The 20320-nt window shown below is 38.7% G+C and overlaps 1 protein-coding gene across 1 annotated transcript in view; it reads left to right on the top strand.

Annotated features, from left to right (window-relative positions):
* Positions 1–20320, top strand: part of GRM7 (glutamate metabotropic receptor 7) — a 350262-nt gene that overhangs the window by 207764 nt on the left and 122178 nt on the right. The window contains exon 5 of the mRNA XM_067303664.1: positions 6465–6605. Within this exon, the coding sequence (XP_067159765.1) occupies positions 6465–6605 (141 nt within the window). The remainder of the gene's footprint in view (positions 1–6464; positions 6606–20320) is intronic.

The raw sequence follows: 20320 nt of genomic DNA on the forward strand, positions 1-20320 counted from the left end.
AAGTTGCTTTGAAGTACATCTAGCTCAATTACCCCTCCAAAAATAACTGTCAAAAAACATTCAATGGTAGTGATTAACTGTTGACTCAAATCACAGAACTCCTTCCCCTTAGTCGTGACTATGGGGGACTTTCCTTGGTCCCAGGTATGTAGGGAAGGAGGACAATTCACAAAGGTGATGCCTTCTAGAGACCTTCTCCAGGTTTTTGGCCATGTGACGGCAGTAGTCCTATAATCTGCAGTGCAGCCAGCTTTGTTCCAGCTATGTCAGAACCGGAGGATAGGTGCACAGTACTTCTATCCAGGGGGAAATTAGTAAAGATTTGGCCTGCTACTTAACTCCATCCCTCTGTCAGTCAGTCGTTTGCCTGCTTGTCTTGATCAATAGAAAATAATGATAAAAAATGTAAACTCTAATAGAGTTGTATACTCCCTCTTGAGAATGCTGAGGAATCATTAACAAGATCAATAGAAATGTTATTTTTTGTTATTAAATCTGTAAAGGTTTAGCATAATTCTTATGGAATTCTATTACAGTTTTATCAAGACTTATTGATTTTATCTTATTAAGTTATATAACTGTTTTTCCAGAGGTCAGTTAGTTTGGCACATTAGTAAAGTATATTTTTTTCTCTTTCTGCCATATATTGCAGATCTTATGACTGAATATATCCTTAGAAATGCTCTTTTAATTATGAGTAAAACTAATACAAATAGGCTTACAGGAAATCATTTTAAACTAAAATCTAAGCATATTTTATAAATTTTCTTCTGACCCATATGAATATTTTGCTACCAATTTGAAGCTTACTAAGCACAGTAGTTTTGTCCTTTTTAGAGACAGCAGGAAGAAACATTTATAAGAGTCACTAATTTGTCATTAGTTGACAGATAGTGAAGAAGTAATGGGAGAACAGAAGGGTCACGTGTCTGTTTAAGTGGAAATACAATCTACCGGTGTGAATGTTATTTGTACTTCTACTCTCTTGAAGTATAAAAGTCTCCATTTCCCTCTGTCTCCAGAAAACATCCTGTTGATCATAAGCACAATCTGGGATTTTCTAAGTTGTCCTTTTTAGCATCATACAGTTTTTGACAGAACTTCTGTCTAGCAAGACCCGAGGCTCCAGCAGTCTGGCTGGGAAGAGCTAATCTTGCTGAGCTTCGCATCCCCACCTCGAGGCACCACAGGCAGCGCCGTAGCTCCTCTCACATCCAAGGGAGCATGTCCGGGCTGTGAGCCAAATCCTCTGCAGCCAGGCAGAGGTGGTAAGCCCTGGACACGCGGGGAGCGGGGAGCACCACTCCGGCGCCTTTGAGAGGTGGCGGGGATGTGCATCCCTCTCCCTCCACGGTTACGCGTTTATACTAGAACAGCTGTGCAGGAGCGTCTTACTAAATGATTTCCTAAAATGTGAGAAGCCTGGGTTAAGAACCTGCCTTGTCTTAAATTCAGCAGGAAAATGATCTGGGTGATCTGGGGTTTCTGTCATTGCAAGTAAGTGCTTTTCCTGCAGGTTCTTGTGGTTTTATTCTGGAAAGGTTTTATTGTCTTTCAGATGGGAAATAAAAGCATGCTTAGAAACACCAGCATTTTCCAGGAAATGTAATCTATGTTTTCCAGCCACCCTGAATTGATAATAAAGTAACTGTAACTGTTCACTCTATTTTTAGCAGCTAAGTGTATGGCTACCAAATGAAGTGAGATTTGGTTCAATAGTGCCTTTTGTTCCCAAGACAACCCAGTGAGTTTAAGATAATAAATATCCCACAAACATATAGTTATTATGTCTTGAAAAAAAACAGTATATCACCTTAGACTTCAAGTCAAATCAGAAACTTTAATATGCAGGAGAAAGCTGTGCACCAATATTAAAGGATGGACAGCCATAGTCAGTACCTGGATTTGACTTGCATATCCAGGGTAGAAATAGTGCTTCAATACACAACTGAGGTTTCCTCTTGTCCTGTTTTGGTGTTTTGCTTGCAGGTTTCCATGATTTGGTGCAGGCAGTTACTTCAAGTACTGGCTACCAAATAGACAGCAAGACATTCAGTTGGTATAGCATTTCGTTTAGTGTTTTGTAATCATCCTGAAGCATCCTGCAACATCCTGATGTTTGCTGCAGAAGAGAGCCATGCATGTTTTCTAGTGTGGTTGCAAGGTAAAATTGAATTTGCTTTCAGGCTGTTTCTGAAGAACACTAGTATTTCTTTTTGTAGTTTGATTTTTGGGTTTGATATACATCATGTCATATGAGCAGTGGGCTTTGGATATGAGTTATTAAGCAGTGAGTTCAGGGTTAGGAAATGCATATATTGCAGTTGGGTCAGTAATACACAAAGCTAATACAGGGAGAAGGGTCCACCCCACTCCTAATCTTCTTTCTTGTTTGAAAACATCTGTTTGCATGCTTTCTGTTTTTGTCCCATACTTGATGGATTGCTGTACTAGTTTAATGAAGCCATATGTTTTTCCTGTGACTCCATTTCATTGTGCAGGGTGCCAGATTGAGCCAATTTACCCACCTATTTTATTGAGAGAAATTGTTGGCCATGGTACTAGGAACCTCCTTATCTCTTCCTCAATGGAATATGTATTTACTCTAATTTCTAACTGCAAAATCACAAGAAACCATGTGTTTATACAGGATACAGAAGAGGTTTAGCTCACTGTTTTCCTGTTGACTCTCTCTTTTGCAATGCTAGTGCAAGTTGTAAACCCAAGTAAAGGGACAGAATAGAAATTCTGAGATTTGCATCCTCAGTGGAGTTTCACCCTTTAGGATGCCATATAATTCACCTCCGAGCCTCTCTGTGTGCAGCCAGCATTTTTGAAATCCTCTATTAGTGATCTGCTTTTTACAGGCTTCAGATTTGCATGGTATGACTACTTGAACAACCTGCTTAATAAAAGGCAAAACTGTCTCCTGTAACCTGAATCTTGAAAAGTGACTGCAATTCTGGAAAGTTACTTTAAAAATACTGAATCTAAACTGATTTCATAAACAAAAGCTCTGATATTACTAATTGCAGGCTAAGGACAGGTGACTGGAAGGACTTGAGAAAACTACAGACCACTACAGTTAATAGTGGTGGATACCCTGCTATTGAAGCATGCTTATTATAATATCGCTCTTCTGAAGAGAGTGGGCACAGCAACCTTACTGCTTAGTGACTCAGATGTGAGTACAGTGGCTTTTAACAGTGATGTACCAATATATCACATTTCTCACAGAAGTGCATTAAGGTGTACCTACAGGTTAATGCACTGAGCAATGGACTAAGTTGGCTGGGAGGGTCTAGATTGTGGTGCTGACTTTTCCACTGATTTATGAAACTTAAGAAGGAAATTTGTCTAGTTCATTCCTTAGATTTCTGAGTCAATAAAACAAGAATAATACTGTTGACTGGGAATAACTAATAGAAGTTTTTTCCTTAAAATGGACAAAATTATACAGTAAACCCATAACTACTGCAAATTTTTTATGTTGTGTGTGTGTATATAGAGTGCTTGTACTCTATGTACTGCATGTATACATGGTACATACATGCATGTGTGTGTGTGTATATATATATGTGTGTGTATGTATGTAACATAGCACTGAAAAGCAAAAGCAAAAGGGGAAAAGCTCTGCAGTAGCACAAAGAGATACCGTGAAAGCATTTAGGAAAACAAATTATCATTTTAAAACTGGAGGATGCACGACAGCATTGCTTGAACAGGAGTGTGTCCATTTTGAGGTTAGTATTCCTGCTCTAGCATGGGACTAGAATGACTATAATGGGTTATACCTGCATCTGAAAGCTATCGTCTTCACTTCAGTGTTCCCCCTTGCAAAATGCTGTGATACTGATGTTTTAATGTTTATTAAAGATGAAGAATGGCCTTCTGTGAACACCATCTCCATATTCTTCATCATTTCCTACTTCATGGCTTTGGGCTTCTCTCATGTAAATGTTGAGGCAGTGTTATCTTGCTTAGCCTGTAAAATTAAACAGGTGTTTCAGACACAGGAGTCTATAACCTGGCTAAAGGAGCAGCGCTATGGAACTGAAACAGCGACTGTCCATTTCTCTGGTACCTTTGATGCAAAGGTGACAAACCTTTTCCATATTATGTGCCAGAAGAACTTGCCTGTGTCACATCACAGACTGAAAACATTCCCCATGTCAGGTGCTTGACGAAAAATTTCAACAAGTAAAAGTTCTCCTTTCTCTTATCTTCTCCCACTCCTTTTCTTAGCACATGCAAGAGCTTGTTTTCTGAGGGTGGAATGGGGCACGTGGGGTGAAGGGGCTGTGGGTGCTGCAGGTTCCCAGGCCGGAGCCGTGCTGTGACATCGCTGCGCGTTCCCCTCCTGCTCGGAAGCCCCTGTCACTGGCACGGGGTTGAGAAAGGAAGTACCATGGACTCAAGTAGGTTTTAATTACATTCACCTTTCAGCTCAAATTTGAAGTTAGGTTGCAGTGTATTGATCTGTTGAATTCTTTTATTCTCATTTTGTTTACTCTCTTTCTGAATAGATTACAGAATATATCTTCTATTGGCTATATAAAGGGGAAAAAAAAGACTGTGTGGATGACTGTGTGCACATGCACTAATATATTTATTCCCATGCAAATCATTTTTTTGCCAAACAGTCCAGCAAAACCAAAAAATATACTGGGATAGTGATAAAATAAAAATATGGATTGAAGCAAGGTTTCATTTGTTGGCCAGGCAGCTAAGCCTGAGGCACGCTACACCATTTAGCTTGGCAAGAGATTTCTGATCCTGCAATGCATGACTTGTTTGGAGAGCACAGTGATCTCTGCTAGTTGTTGCCCTCTCAAGCTGCGTGAGGACCCCTGCGTGTGCCAGGAGCAGCGACACCCAGCTGGCGGTGTCCGAGCCTCTGACCCTCCCTGGCATTCACTTGTGTCTCTTTTCATGTCGCACTCTCACGTGAGTTTTCTCCATTACATGAATAAAGGTCAAATTTCTGACATCATGCTGGTACATGGGTTATGTATCTATTGATTTGCAAGTATTCGCATTCGCAAAGGTTTTTTCAGGCTCTAAAGGAGTTATCTCAGCTCTGAAATAAGATATGTGATAGAGTAGTTAAATACAACAAAGGCAAAGCAGTATTTCCCAGTGTAATTAGTAATGAGATGTTCCTTTAGCCTAAAATTTAGCCTAATGTTATTTATTGGGAAAGTAAACATTTGTTTCAGAGCTCTCTGTTGTGAGAAAAATCCATTAAAATAAACCATGACCTTTGAAGGGGTATTGTCTCAAATGTTAAGGGATTATTTGACTTGTTTAAAACTATAGAATTTGAAAACTTGATAGGGAAAATCCCTACACCATGGCAGGTGTGATTTCTTTTCAGAAGTTAATGAACTGTATAATTTTATAGTACAGTATGAATTCTTTTCACCCACCCCCATTATTGAGCCTTTGGCCATGCTTTTTCTTTCTTTAATAACAATATACATATAGCTACAGATATATATTCCTGCAAAAAAAGTCACAAAGCAAAAGAAACTGCTTCTGGCCAGTTAGTGAAGTGCTAAAGAGATCGAATATGAGTAAGATCCGTGTGAAAATTTTGAGACTCGTTGACTCTATACAGCTATTCGATAGGTATCATGCAGTTTCCTTCAGAGAACAAAAGTCCGTGTATTTTTGAAACGAAAGAAGCCTCAGACAGCAACTTCAGACTTCTTTATTAAACTTTAACTGGGCTTTTAAGTTTTTTTTCCCCATGCTTTTTATAATGCAGTTGTGTTGTATGTTGCTTTACTCTTACAGTGCTGAAAGCTCTTCGTGGCTTCACTGGTTCCATAACAAACTGAATCTCACAAATCTAAGCTGGGAAACTTTTAATTTTTTTCCCCCTTTAGAATGTCTAATCCAAGAATCCGGTGAATAGCAGTGATTTACAGTTGTCTCTTAGAAGTTTTGCTTTCTGAATATATCTACACCTGTGTGAACGCAAATGAAGAGGAAAACATACAATACAGGAATAAGGAGTTGTACTGTGTGGCCAACACAGTGAGATGAAACTGCACCCTTGGCGGGGGACTGGAGATGTTAATTATAAAATTACCATTGTACTGAGCTCAGTCTAATACCAGCTGCACAATACCATTTATCTGCATTCTTTATCAGTATATATCTAATCCACACTTACTGCTTATAATACTTTCTTTTTAATATTTATCTCTGTTTTACAGATAGTTTACTTAGTTTTATAGCTCACAGTTAGTAGCAGAGTAATTTACTTGTAAGGTGCAGTTGATAAGATAAGACATACAGCTGATTTCCTTCTTTTCTGTAGTCATCCCTTGTGGATAGATGCATAATCGTGTGCAGGGTATTGAAGAGGATGCAACCAGCCTATTTGTTTTTCACATTGTGGGAGTTCCTGTAAAGTATGAGCTAGGCTTCAGCTTTTTGCTTGTCTCCTTTTCTAGGGTTTGATGCCTATTTTACCTCGCGTACCCTGGAGAACAACAGAAGGAACGTGTGGTTTGCAGAATACTGGGAGGAGAACTTCAACTGCAAGCTAACGATCAGCGGATCAAAAAAGGAAGACACAGATCGTAAATGCACAGGTAATTTCTTTCACTTCACCCTTCTCTTGCTACTCTACGTGGACTGCATAGCTGATGCAAGGAAGCTTGGTTGGAGACAGATTGAAAAAATAAATTGAATTTTGGTAGGTTGTAGAGAAAATGGAACAGCAGCATAAGCCTTGCAGGACAAGAGCAGTAGATGGAGAGACAAAAATACATTCTTGTATTTCTTCTCTTTCTGCCTGTCCATCCAGCAGGAAAATCAATATTTTTCGTGGGGCCCAGAAGTACTTTTATTTGAGTATAGGGTGACTTGGGGGGTCTTTGTTTGTTTATTTTAAATAGATTATATCTTCACAACTTCTATCTTGTTGTCTGTGCACAAATCATGAAGTGGCCACCTACTGTATTAAAGCACTATCTGCTTATGATTCAGAGGAATGATTGTATACTAAGTATGTGCTTTTGAATTTAATTTTGGGGGAAATGCTCCTATAGGAACATATCAGCACAGAATTAAATGTTTTGATTTTAGATGGCATAAAATTGTTGATCAGATTTTTGTTCTCACTAATGTTATTTAAACACTGGGAGTTAAATACGTTCTTGCAGCCTCTACACAGTAATACAGAAAACCCAGTGTCTGCATTTGTAACTGTGACCTTTTGTCTTGTTCAAGCTCCATTATTTTCTGGTGACTACCAGATTCGCTCCTCTTTTCCTCTTATGAGCTACCTCTTACCATTCTAAAATATATTCAAAGTATAATATTTTCCAGGCAGTTCTGTTTCTGATCACATGCAGATTCAAGGAATTTGTTTTAGTTAGAACACTGCCAAAATGACAGTGGGAGTGATTTCATAATGATTTGTGGCTTCTCTTCTTCCTCAGGATAGCACATTTATTAAACTAACTGGGGATGTTTAGAGGTTGGTAAGCCATTTATAAGTATTACTCTTCTGCTGAACTGAGTCTGGATAATAGTTTTCAATTGTATTCTCGGAGCAGACTAGGAACTATTGCATGGTCCATCTGCAAATGCTACACTCCTACATTTCCCAAAGGGCTCCCCCAAGCTTAATAATTGCATTCCTTAGAAATGGGCAAGCAGTTTCCTGTCTCCATGATTTGAGTAGAGCCAGCCTTGACATTAAAAATAGCCAACTGTATTACAAACTTTTCACAGGAAGTTTTCTTTAGGGTTTGCATGGACTTACCAATTGTATTACTTATCTCCTGTATAAGATAAGTAAAGCCATTTGATTATTAACGTAGTAAAGCCATAAGATATCTTTGCCCCACCCCTCCCCTTTTCATAGCAGTAGTTTAAAGTGTTGTGTTGAATAATTGTGTTGAATTTTGATCAAAGGAAATGAGTTCATAGCACAATATATTTCACTTTGGTTGAAACTTGATCAAAACCTTCATTTTTTACATTGTCTGCTTTTGGTTTCATTTTATGGAGGGCAGTGGGAGTCTTGTGCATAGGAACAGTGCAGTTACAGGTGGGAATATGTTGCCAGTAAATTTGGCATTTGACGAGCAGTCATTAAAATATCTTTAAGATAATTTCAAAAAAAGTCTATTGCCCTTATTGTTTATGCCTTTATCTTATTACGAAAGAGGGTGAATTGCTTGCAATCTGTACTTTCTCGTGTGAACACAGACATGGCATTCTGCCTTCCCTCAGCATAGGTTCAGCAGAAGTATTTATTTTTTGATGGCTAACTGTTGAACTGAAGTATCGCATTATAGTTAGATATTGCAGCAAGTGACATGCGCTGACCTCAGACATCTTCCTTTCCTCTTGTACAAACTGAAGTAAATTGTGCATCAGAAAAAGCATTAACGTTGAATTATATTGCCAGTATGAGAGCTTTAATGTCCCACTGATATAATAATATTTTGAATGATCATCATCATTCTTTTAAAATTTGATTGATAATTTGTAACGCAGTCAGGTACTGGGCTATAGGCCATCAGTTTGACAGGAATGAAGTTGCAGAGTGCCAGTGTGAGACGTGGGAAGCTCATTCTCCTCTGTTGAAGCTGTTGCATTTAATGATTCCCTGTCCATTGGGACAGTTGGAGGATGGAGGGAGGCTGGAAGCCTGGTAATTCCCCGGCTTAATCATCAGGGTTGCCCACCTGCAAAGAGGGAGAGTGGGGTTTCAATCCTACAGAGGTCTGTAGCCAGAATATTGTTTTTTACATTTCTTTTTCCTGAAGCTTAAAATAAAATTGAAAATATACCATTTTTCTATTAAATTCTCTAAGCTGGTGGGAGGGAGGTAAACACTGACATTGATGGTGTTATTCATGTAAAAAATGTGAAGTGGATTCAAGCTTGTTTTGGTGTGCGGGAGGATGTTCTTGCTGCTGATGCCAACCTGTCGAGCTCCCCGGCCTCTTTGCGGGGGCATTCCTGCTGTAGGAAGTCGTGGCGGTCCTCGGCAGGCTTCCCAGCCTACCTCCTGCGTTGGCACTAAGCTGGTAGCACTGCCCATTTGATTGCCACCCAACGGCCGTTGGGTAGCTGCCCGTCACAGTAGGGTTCCTCTGAAGGTTTTAAGAGGTCCATGGACAATTGTCAGCAATTTCTAGTCACCTGGAGGCCAGGAAGAGTGTCGGGTCTGAACCTTGAAGGACGCTAGCCCGTCCCCCCGCCTTCAGCACTGGGGGAGCATCACTTTGACAGGCGTACGGGAGCTCCCTGCCCGAGCACTTGGCAGTTCAGCCTGCAGAAAAGCCACTTACCCTGAGTGCAAAAGGAAGCAAATTTCACTTGGACACAAAACAAGAATGATGCATCCAAAAATCTTTGTAGCAGTTATCCAGAATACACCATATTATTCTCCTCCTCCTCCTTCTGAGGCTTTGCCATCATAAAATCTCAGTTGTATGTTTTATTTAAAGAATAGAAGATATTATTTGCCTATTACTCATCTGGCCAGCTGTCAGCTATATATTTGGTATTAATTTCATTTCTGAAAAAGAGCTTTAAGCTTTACTCCTTCTTTTAGGTTTCTTGAAAATTTTGATCAAGAAGGGAAGCGTCTCCAAGAACACTCTTGTGGACAACTTAACTTTTAATATCACAACTTTTTAAAATAGTTGTCCAGGCAGAGTTTTTAAATTAATGCCATTTGTACTTATTTAAGCTTGAAAAATTTGTCCTGATCATGATGGATTAAATGTAGCATGAGAAAACAAAAATACATTTACCCTACCCTGCCTTATTTCTAGATAAAATTTAATATAACTTATCACTGTAATTAATAATTCTGTTACTAGTGATTGACTTTATCATGGTTCAGGGCATGATTCAATGCTGCTAAACTGTACTCCTGCCAAGGACACCTATATTGATGTGCAGATAATTTCTCCTGGGATACAAGCCATTGCAAACTATGCACACACCTAACAGGAACAGCCAAGTCCGTTGCTGGTCCCCGAAGAGAGGGATTGGTTCTTTATACAATAAATGGTAACTCTTCAGGCAAATGCTGCCTTCTGTGCTTGCCCAGAGCCTGGAGCTGCTGCCTCCACCCATGAGGTGCACTGCCATTTGCTTTCAAGGATACTTCAGCAAACTCTGTGGGGAATCTAATGTAATCACTGAAACAGCACAGTATTAAAAAACACTGTTTTTAGAGAGTTAATTGCTGCATTACTTCTCGGTGTTTATGTTTATGAATATTAGACGTACTCACTTGTAACAGGTTATGTCAGGTTAGCACAGATTTTGAAAAAAGCAGTTTGAAGTACTGTGTGTTCTACTAAAAATGTTTTTGTAGAAAAAAATTAGCATAAGAAAGTAATTATCTTTGTATAGAAGAAGAATACTGCAGTTAATAGCTATGATTCTGCAGAGAACCATGCTAGCTGAATTCTCCACTTGCACAGTATTCCTCACAGAAATGGGCCTGTGTTTTGATTACGAGCTCGATTGAAGCTTTTTCATTAAACTAATACACATGCTACTGATATTCTCAGTGCTCTGAGATTTATCGATGGAGTTAGAATTAGCAGATGATAAAACAGGTTTTTTCGTGTAGATATGTCGTGAACTGGGTTGACCATAATTTTCAAAGTGATTATTGAAATCAAATATGCACTGCAGCATAGGTAACAGTCCATTGCATCCAAACGTCTCCGTGCAGACAGCTCTACTGTGCCTGCAGGTTGCTTTGCTGCTGACCAGCATTGGTGTGTGGGCCTCGGGGGTGCTAGCTGTGAGGGTTCGCTGCCTGGTCATTCATGCTGTCTGCTAATTTAGAACTGAAGCCCCAAATACCCACATTGGCCAAATTCAGTGACTGAATTATGAATGACAACAGATTGGATAGCTTCAGCTGCATTTTGGTCTGTCCTGAATTCAGCAGGAAATAAAAACATATAGCAATTAAGAAATATATATAAAGAAGCAACTAGCTTCCACACTTAACTCTGGATACTGGTGATGGGCTTTTTATTTGCTTTCTGTAAATATGCCGTAGTTTATTACTGAGAATGTTCATGGAAATGGTTAATTATTAAATGAAGATTTCAGAATATTCTTCAGCTCTAAATTTGTAAAACACAGTCATTTGTATGGTATTTAGCACCAGTGGAAGTTATAATAGCAGTGTCTTCATGTGTGAATATAAATATTTCCTTCTACATCAGAAGCACCTGTGCTCATGGGTGGCGTAAAGAGGTGTTCCCAAAAGAGAAACGCAAGTATTCGAATGCACGGAGGTATCCGCTCTACAGAGAAAGACTGCATTTTTAGGGACTGCCTCCTTTGCGTGCGATACTGACTGAAAAGGAAATTGCAACACTTGACTGTTTTCACTTATTAAACATAGTTTTTAATTCAAATGGCTTTACACATGAGGAGACTTAATGAAGTGATAGAAGCGTGATGTCACCTTGGATGTCATCTATCAGAATGTAGATTACTTAGAGCTTTTCTAATTATCTGCCAATGCAATCAGTCTGAAGATGATGGCTCAAGCCATGAGTCGCTCTAAAGAAAATGTTGGGAGAAAGCTCCTTACAAGCTGAAGCGACAGAAATTTAGCAAAAGGGTTTGCAAAAGAGTGAGTGTTGTGCTTAGAATTTAAATTGGAGTAGAAAAAAAGTCACAAAGACCCAGATTTACTTTCCTGCTTAGTTTATTGGCTTTTGAGGAGCGTAGACAGGAATAGACTGAGGACTCCTGTGTATTTGGTTTGCGCGTGCGTACTGCATTGATAAGTGTTTCTTACAGCTTTGTTTAATCAAATTCATGTGCTGCGCAAATTGGGAGGTGAACTTCCAAATTAGACTATGCTGTGGGATCTCTGAGTTAGGGCCTTTATCTCAGAGGCCACAGCAGGGCTGTGTTCATATAGGAAAAATAAAAGAAAAAGATGGAGTAAGGTATAGGGACACTGTGAGGTGACTGACTTTGCCAGCAGGATTTTACTGGGCAAAGCTCAGAGAACCTGAATTAATTTTCAAGTGTAAGGAGCGTCAAGAAGAGCCATTCTGAGACCTGAGTTTATCTCACTTAACTTTAGATCCTAACATAGTGGTCCAAATTACCTTAAAAGAGGCACCTATCTCATTCTCCTTTGGCTACCTAAGGTGTCTAATGCTTGGTTTAAATCAGATATAGAACCATCAGGCACCAGCAATTAGGTGAGCACTTCTGACTTACAGAGTAATGTTTTTTTCAAAGTGATTTTTTACACACACACACACACACACACACACGCTTGCTTCTGAAGTCGTGGAGAGCACGACTAGTGTTCTGAAGTGTGTCCCAGACTTACTACAAGACTGGTGAGTGTCCTGCCTTGTATCCCAGGGCACTTCAGATAGAACTGTTGTTTAAGGAGGGAAGAAAAGGTCAGATTTCCATCTAAAAAAGTAACAAAGCAGTAGTTGTCCTACATATTTATATTTGACAGTGAAGTCGTGCACCGTGTGTCATGCATCTGTCAGAATTTCCTGTGACTGGTTTTGTATGAGAGGGGATTTATCCTTTGAAAAGAAAGATGCAATACATAGTGCTCAGGGCTACACTTGGTCTGGATTTTCTCAAAATAAATGATGGTTTTGAACTTCTGACCCAAATCCTCATGAGAAATACATTATGTATCAAAAATGCTAGAAGTCCAAGTCTAGATAGCCAAGTTTTGGCAAATCACCCTAAATGTGACACTGCACAGTGGATCATGACCATAGAAATGGAGGGGTGGAGGAAGAAAACCCAGATGATTTGGAAAACCATTTAATTATCTGTGGCTTGGTTTGAAGTTATATCAGTTGTGTTTTTTAAGGATAAGAAAGCTAATAGCAATATCACTTCCTTCTTCTCTAGCAGTCAAGATGGCTTGTACTATGAAGCCATATGTTAGGGAAAGAAAAATAATGAGAAACAAAAGAGGTAACAAATAATGGAGCCTGAGGATATCAGAATGTTATTTATAATTTGACTACAACAAGTGAACCTAGTGCATTAACGGATTAGCAAAGTGCAATTTACTATAGAAAGAAAAATAGTTTTCAAAATGCTATCAAAGTTTGCCATCTCAGGAAAAAAGTAAATTGTCTGAGATGTTCCAAGCAACTTAATGACATATGGCCAATATTTAAAACATTTTTTTTAAACAATTGCCAGGAGCCATGGTGTGCATGATTCACTTTTTATGAGAACAGCTTTATGATATTCATTAGAATGAAAATCTATTGGACTTCAGGGTGTCTGAAGACCTGAACTGTTAACGTTGCCCTATAAATCATGTCAGGAAGAGGGGCTAAATTTAGACTGATTCCTACTGACAGTATATGAGGGCTGTGAGTGCAGAGTGTCCCCTTCCAGAGCCGCTCAAGGTTCAGGCTGACGTCCTGTCTCTGGGATACAAGGGCAAAATCTGACCTCCATTGCAAAGCTGCCTCCTGTCGATGGACGGCAATGAAGGGAACGCGTGGATGTGTTCTGGGTTCTCCCCAGCACCATCCTGCCTTTAGTGATGATGTTTGTGGTGATAAATGGATATTGCTGTGTCCAGGCCCTATGGCAAATATCAAGAACTGTGCGGAAAAAAACAGGTTAGGGAGGGTCCAAACCAACCATGATATATTCTTCTGCAGTTTGAAAAACTGTGTCCCTTGTTGAGGGAGGGTATGCTTTAATGTTTGTTTAAAATGAGAGAAAAGTTTGCAATAAGTTCAATCAAATGGCTATTCTTGAAATTTTGAAAGGGAATGTAAGCCTCAGTTCAGCCATCTCTTGAATGTTCACTGGTCCTTATCTACTGATAGTAACACAATAGAATTGCACCAAACACAAATGCAGAACAGTAAGAGAAGTCCCCATTGCTAATACACAGCAAAATATAAATAGAAAATATGCTAACTGCAAAAGGTTACTGGTGTAAGCAGGGCAACGATCAGGGTCATGTCACGTTGATTGTCAGAGCTGTTTTATGATATGGTAAAGGCTGCCTTGACTGTGAAGTCTCCAAAACAATCAAATAAAGTAATATTTTACAGCTTTAACTGGATTAAAGAGGCCTTAGATGAAAAATACATTCCAAGATCACACAGAGGTTGAGCAGTTCAGTCAGCTCTGCTTAATTATCAGTCAATTTTCTGCATATCAAGATGATTTTTTCTGTTGCTATGCTTCATAAAGGTGGGATGAGCCTTATTATCTCTGTGTGTAACAGAAGGGATGAGCTGATTGACTTATAAGTGCTGTGATTGAGTGGCTAAGACTTCAGAGGTGCAGGTTCTCTTGCCATCTTTTTTACTACTTTTTTCTTCTACAAAATATGTTTAAAATAATACAGTAGTCAGCAGCATTTTTTTCCAAATCTTGACCAATGGTGTTAGATCTTTCTATCTGTCCAAGTCCTTTTAGTGCCCACTGTCATCATCTTCTATAATAAATCCTGTTTACACACTAGTCCTAAACTGTGACCTAGTCCTAAACAGTAGTTAGTCAAGGTGCTGACATACAGAAATACTTACAGTAAAGCTGGTGGATTTGGGTCCTATTTACAAACTGTAAAGTAATTCACAGTGGATCAAATTCTCTGCTTGGATACCCTTTCCCAGCTGCCACTGAACACAGCAGCAGTTACGTGCCCATTTCGCAGAGTGCATTTTGGCCCAGAGTGTTACATGATTGATGCTTTGAGAGGCAGCAAGAAAGCTCTTGGCTAGGAATTTTTGTAAAGATTGCTCTGTGCATTTTCTCCTTGCAGGTCTGAGGTGTGAACTGAGACTCTGTGTGTTTATGCATGTGTGTGCAAGGTGTATAATATTTCAGTGCATAGAGTGTAAGAAGTAACATTAATCTTCTGTTGCTTGCCCTGCAAGCTACAGATAAGGTTAAAGGACAGCCCAGGTTGGGAAATGTGTCTTCTCAGTTACATCCTATGCTCTGATACAGGTAAATAAGTGCTCTAGGTAGTTGTTTTTCTGTTTTCCTAGTGTAGCCTGCCCCTTCCGTTTCTCTCTCTCTGTCTCATCTTCCTTTTGCTCCATTCTCAGCACTGCTACATAATACTTTCTTGGCAGTGAGTGGCTGATCTATATTTTTGTAATTTGATTCCATTGATAGCTTTTGCTTTTTTTTTCTTTCAAATGATGATTTTCTTTCATGTTATATATGATCTTTATTACAGGCTCCCTCACAAAATGTGATGTTTAAGGGGAAAAAAAACAACATGCATCTCATGAATGAAACAATATACTCTCCAGTAAACTGCTTCTTACCAAGTTCAGTTCATCTTTGGGCAGCTCCTTTAACTGCTCTGGGCAAATACAGACATAGTTGCACCTCACTTATACTAAGACTTATATAAGGATGCATGGTTTGCCAGTGTTTGAGTTGAAATCGAAACCCAGGGTTTCAAGTTCTTCGTTTTCTTATTAGATTTCATTATGTCTTATTTTGTAAATACTTCAGCAATCTTTAGTCTGCCTAAATATACCAACGCTAACACCCATGAGAAAGAAAAGTCAACTTTTTTTTTTTTTTTTTTAAGAAAAATGTGATGTGGACAAATTCAGGAACAAATGAATGATGTTATGTGCTAGTTTGCAAGGTGACTGGCTATGTGCAACTCTTTCTAAACAAAATATTTTCCGTATAGTATCAAATTGTCCAAATCTGCCCTGTAGCTTAATGATATGTATACGTTCATTTCAGAAAGTTAATCTCATTTAGCGTTTCAGTGCTTCAAAAATATATACCTGAAATTCCTAAAAGAACCCTGCAATGGTTGATTCAACCAACATATAACCAGCCTTGAAGAGTTTATTCTTAAGATAAACCAGTTTCATGGATTTCTAAACTCTATTACCTTTCTGAAATATATTTCTTTGCATTGCTTATATTTCTAGATTGCCAAGATGATTCGCCAATAAAGCCCCCGTGGTTCAATGAATGTCTCCTTGCTATTTACATGCATATTCCTCTATTTGCAAGCTGCATTTTTACCCAAGTGCCCAAGTATAAAGATGGCTCCAGTTTAGGCCTTCTGGTATTTAAAAAGTGCTTCTTCTTTACCTTTTCTTGATCACTGACTTCACTGGCAATTATTGCTACTTCATTTGCAAGTTTGCAAGTTAGAACTGTTTAGTGTCTATGATTTACAATACGGTGTCAGCTAGCATGGTGTCAATTTTTTGTGACTAGTATTTCAACATTGAAGTATAAATGGCACCTACTACAGATGTTTTATTAGAAATGCTGAATGCACAGAATATATCTAAGATAAGAAAATGAGGTCAATTTTCTAATCTAAAGTCTATCCTCTTGGACACACATTCACGCCTGAGATCAGAAAGTATTACAGTGGGTTGTCTCAGTGACTGAGAATAAAGCATGGTCTGACAAATGAAAGTGGATATAGCTTCAAAAAACTCATTGCATCAAGGCAGATACAGCTTCAAAAACTCATTGCATCAAGGCAGGTGTAGCTTCAAAAAACTCATTGCATCAAGGTTTTCCATCAGCTGTTCTGGAATGGGGCTTGTACAGGTTTCCTAATATGAGACCCCCACAGCTCCTATGATCCTGAGCTTACTCCCCATTACCTCTAAGGTTTAGCCTGCTTTCAGACCTGGACTAGCCAATTCTAAGATGCAGATAGGATATAGAAAGATGAGCATCATTAAAAGCATGTAATATTAAATCTTTCATTAATCAGTGTGTTATGAATTATTATGATGTTCCTTATTATGGAGTATTGTTACCAGTGGTATTGGAATAACAAAGTCTTGGTAGGAATTTCTGCTGCACTGTGCTCTTTTTGGTTTTAACTTTAATACTAATTTGTGAAGACCAGTACAGGACTGCATTGTAAGGCGTTGTGAAAGCCCGATGCCCTAAGTTTGATTAAAGAGCGTTAGCCGTGTAGGCATAGGTAAAGCTGACTGTATCTGCTTTCTAATGATTTCAGTGGGTTACTAGTGCCAATGAGAGTACAGCTATATCTCTGTTGATCTCTGTATATCTATTATTGCAAATGTCTGACAGCGTGTCCGGTTGTGTGCCAGTTTAAGAAACTTTTTCGTTATAAAAGGCATTCCTGTCTGTTGTTACTACAGAACAATCAGTCTGATTTCCACATTTGTCTTGCAATATGAGCTGTCGCTCTTTATTAGAGCCACAGGAGGCTGTAGAGCTACTTTGATACTGGAGATTATAGAGGAGATTAAGGAGAGGTTTACTTAATCGTTATAAAAGTGGCACAAATGGCTTGCACCTGCATCAGAGAGGGGTTTGCTCTTTGTTTCCTGAGGCTGTGTCGCTACTCTGACGAAGTTTAGGCTGGAATTTTGTCCTAGCCCAGAAAGATGTTCTTGTTTGATTAGCAGTGGAAATCTGAAAGTTCATTTGCTTTCCCTAAGAAAATCCATGGGTGGTGGTTTGATGGTTTTCAGATAAAGACTTTTGTCTGTAATAAGATCTTCTGATTTGGAGTGGGCTGAATAGATGACTATAACTGCATAGTTTTATTTTGTATTTCTTTGTAAAAAGACAATACATGTATTATATTGTAAAGAGGCCTGATCGTCATAGCCCTCATGTTTGAATTGCAATATTTACTCCAGCATTTTGTTAGTTTTTCTCAAGCTCTAGTATTCAGCTACATTCAAATAAAGAGCTTATTTGAAGAAGCCTTCAGATTTTACACCTCCTGTGTGTATAGTAGGGTCCATTTCATGAGTGAATTTCAGACGAGTAATATCTGTGAGGTTATTGCGGAGAGCCCTGGGTCTGCCTGCTTGTCTCTGAACCGGGGGTCAGTCTTATCCAGCTGCTCTGTGCATGCGCTGCAAAGCCAAGAGTGCAGCAGGAGCAGTTGCACAGGCTGAGCTCTCTGCATTGTGTGTAGCTCATGGGACTTCCAGTGTCATTATGAAACAGCATCTGTAGGCATTTAAATGGTTATAGACTAGTAATTGTAGCTGTTATATCATTGATGTTTCTTTGTTCACAGGCATTGGGTATTTAATGCTGCTAAATATGCTATAGATGTATGAAGAGTATATATTTTTCTGTCAGTACTTAACCAGCTGCTGAATTCTTATTTGTACAAATAATAGCTTGTTGTTTGATACTGTGAGCATTCTGCAATTTTTAAATTAAATCTCTTGTTAATGATGACTATCAACAAGTTCCCAACAGTATTATTATTTGAGTTCCTTTGAAGATGTGTTTAATCCTTCAGTATTTGAACTAATGTCTGGAATTCATCTAACGTAAGCACCAATGAAGTGGGTTTTTGATGTTTGTCCGTTGTATGAATTATATGTCAAAAAAATCATACTCACAGCATTATTTACACTTCATATCATATCGCCCTACAATATATGAAGATCAGTGACTAATCCAGAAGAATCAACTGAAAAAGGGATGTTGAGAAACTGCACTGTGAAAAACAATGTTGCCAGCTCCTTTTTCATACAGGGAGGCATTAAGTGTTGCCATTATGTAGAAGCAGAAAGTATGACCAGGAATTCTTCAACTTGCATTTCATTTCTGCGTCATCCAAAGGAGGTCATACAAGAGGACTTCTTCCTCTGTGTATTCTCACTGCACTGGGTTTGGGGTTTTTTTCCTCTGTTCTTTGTTGCAGTATTTTCCTCTTCCGAAGTTTTGCCTGAAGCAAGAAACCTAGCTACTCAGTCTCTTAGGAATCATGATGATGAGCACTTGAGACTCTAGTAGGAAGTGAGGTTAAATTATATGTCATCACCTTGAAATAGATCTTTTGGAAGCAAAAAAATGCTCGTGTCAATAAATTGCTTTTGTGTTTCTTCCTTCCCCTGACATCCCAAGGTACTCCATTTCAAATCCATGGAACAAAAGTGCATTTTCTTGAAATCACTTTGTGTGCATACGTCTCAGGTGTCAGCTACTTCATTGATGAAGAAAATAATGTTATTGCATGGTTCCTCTGAGATCACCAAGTTATAAAAAGAAAAAAAGCAACCAGTAAAGAACTGGAGCATGAAAGAATAACAGATTTCCACATCTCAGTGCAAATGGAGTTGATATTTCCCTGTGTTTCTTAGTGTCTTTTGATAGTGTGGAGAGTTGTATGGTTTCTTACTGTACCTGGAGCTTGAGTTTGTCTGTTGGTTCTTCCTCTTACACGAAGCTTTGCTGTCCCAAGATCCTCCAGTGATGTCCCAATACTGTTCAGCTGTGGGTTCAAGATTGCCAGGAGACACACAAAGTGCAGTGTGGAAGCTACCAGCTTATCTGTAATAATCTAATGACTTCTGTGGGTTTCCTTCTCTTCCAAGAATAGATAAGAATAACTGAATTTGTATGCACGAGCTGTTCCTGAAGTATGTGGTGTAACAGTCTGCTTGTTTTTTCCAGCCAAAACCAAGAGGGTAAAATATTTGTCAAACTAATGCTGAAGCTGGAGTTAAAGTTGTGCCCATCGCTTCATTTTACACCAGCTCAAGAATGGACTTCGTGTCCAATTTACTGCTCACTGGGTTACTATGATGTTAGTTTGATGTAAACTAGGGGAACACTAAGTTCAATCAGGCCCAGTTATTTGGATGTTTTAATGTTAAAGTCTGAAGACTATTTTTGACATATGTAGAATATAGCAGCTGTCTTGTGCATTCTTTGCTGGTTCAAATTTGAGCTAAACTTCTGATCACAATTAAAATAAGTCCCCTTCGAAAACTAACTCATCCTTATGTTAATATGTATTCTTATTTTCTTTAATTGTATAAATAAATTCATGCATGCCTTTTGGGTGGATAGTTACAATTGGCTCCATATCTGGACTTTACTGTACAAAAATTCTGGATGTTTAATATTCAACTGAATGGCTATTTTCTCATTACTAGAAATTCTATTAAGTTTTTTCAAGCGTTTATTTTATTATTTCTTATTTTCATATCTCAACATTGTTAACACAGCTCTTGTTTTTTTTAAGTGGATTTTGCTCAGATTTCTTTCACGGATGTCTTTGCTGCTAAAAGTTTTCTCTTTGCTGTGTTTATGGCCAGCTATGCTCCTGGAACGTAGTATGCCTAATCAGTATTGCCTGTGTCCAGAATTTCAATTCCAAATTCACTTCCCTTGGCATGCATTTCTGTTGCATTGTTAATTTAGTTATGTAGCTGAGCTAAAACCACTTGAAAGCATTTTCCTTGTCAGGGTCTGGAAATGTAATATGGTCTGTAATCAATGAGAGGAGACTGAAGGTGAATTTTCAAAATCTGGAAGCTCT

Source organism: Apteryx mantelli, chromosome 12 (assembly GCF_036417845.1).
Source record: "Apteryx mantelli isolate bAptMan1 chromosome 12, bAptMan1.hap1, whole genome shotgun sequence".
In the NCBI taxonomy this organism is placed as follows: Eukaryota; Metazoa; Chordata; class Aves; order Apterygiformes; family Apterygidae; genus Apteryx; species Apteryx mantelli.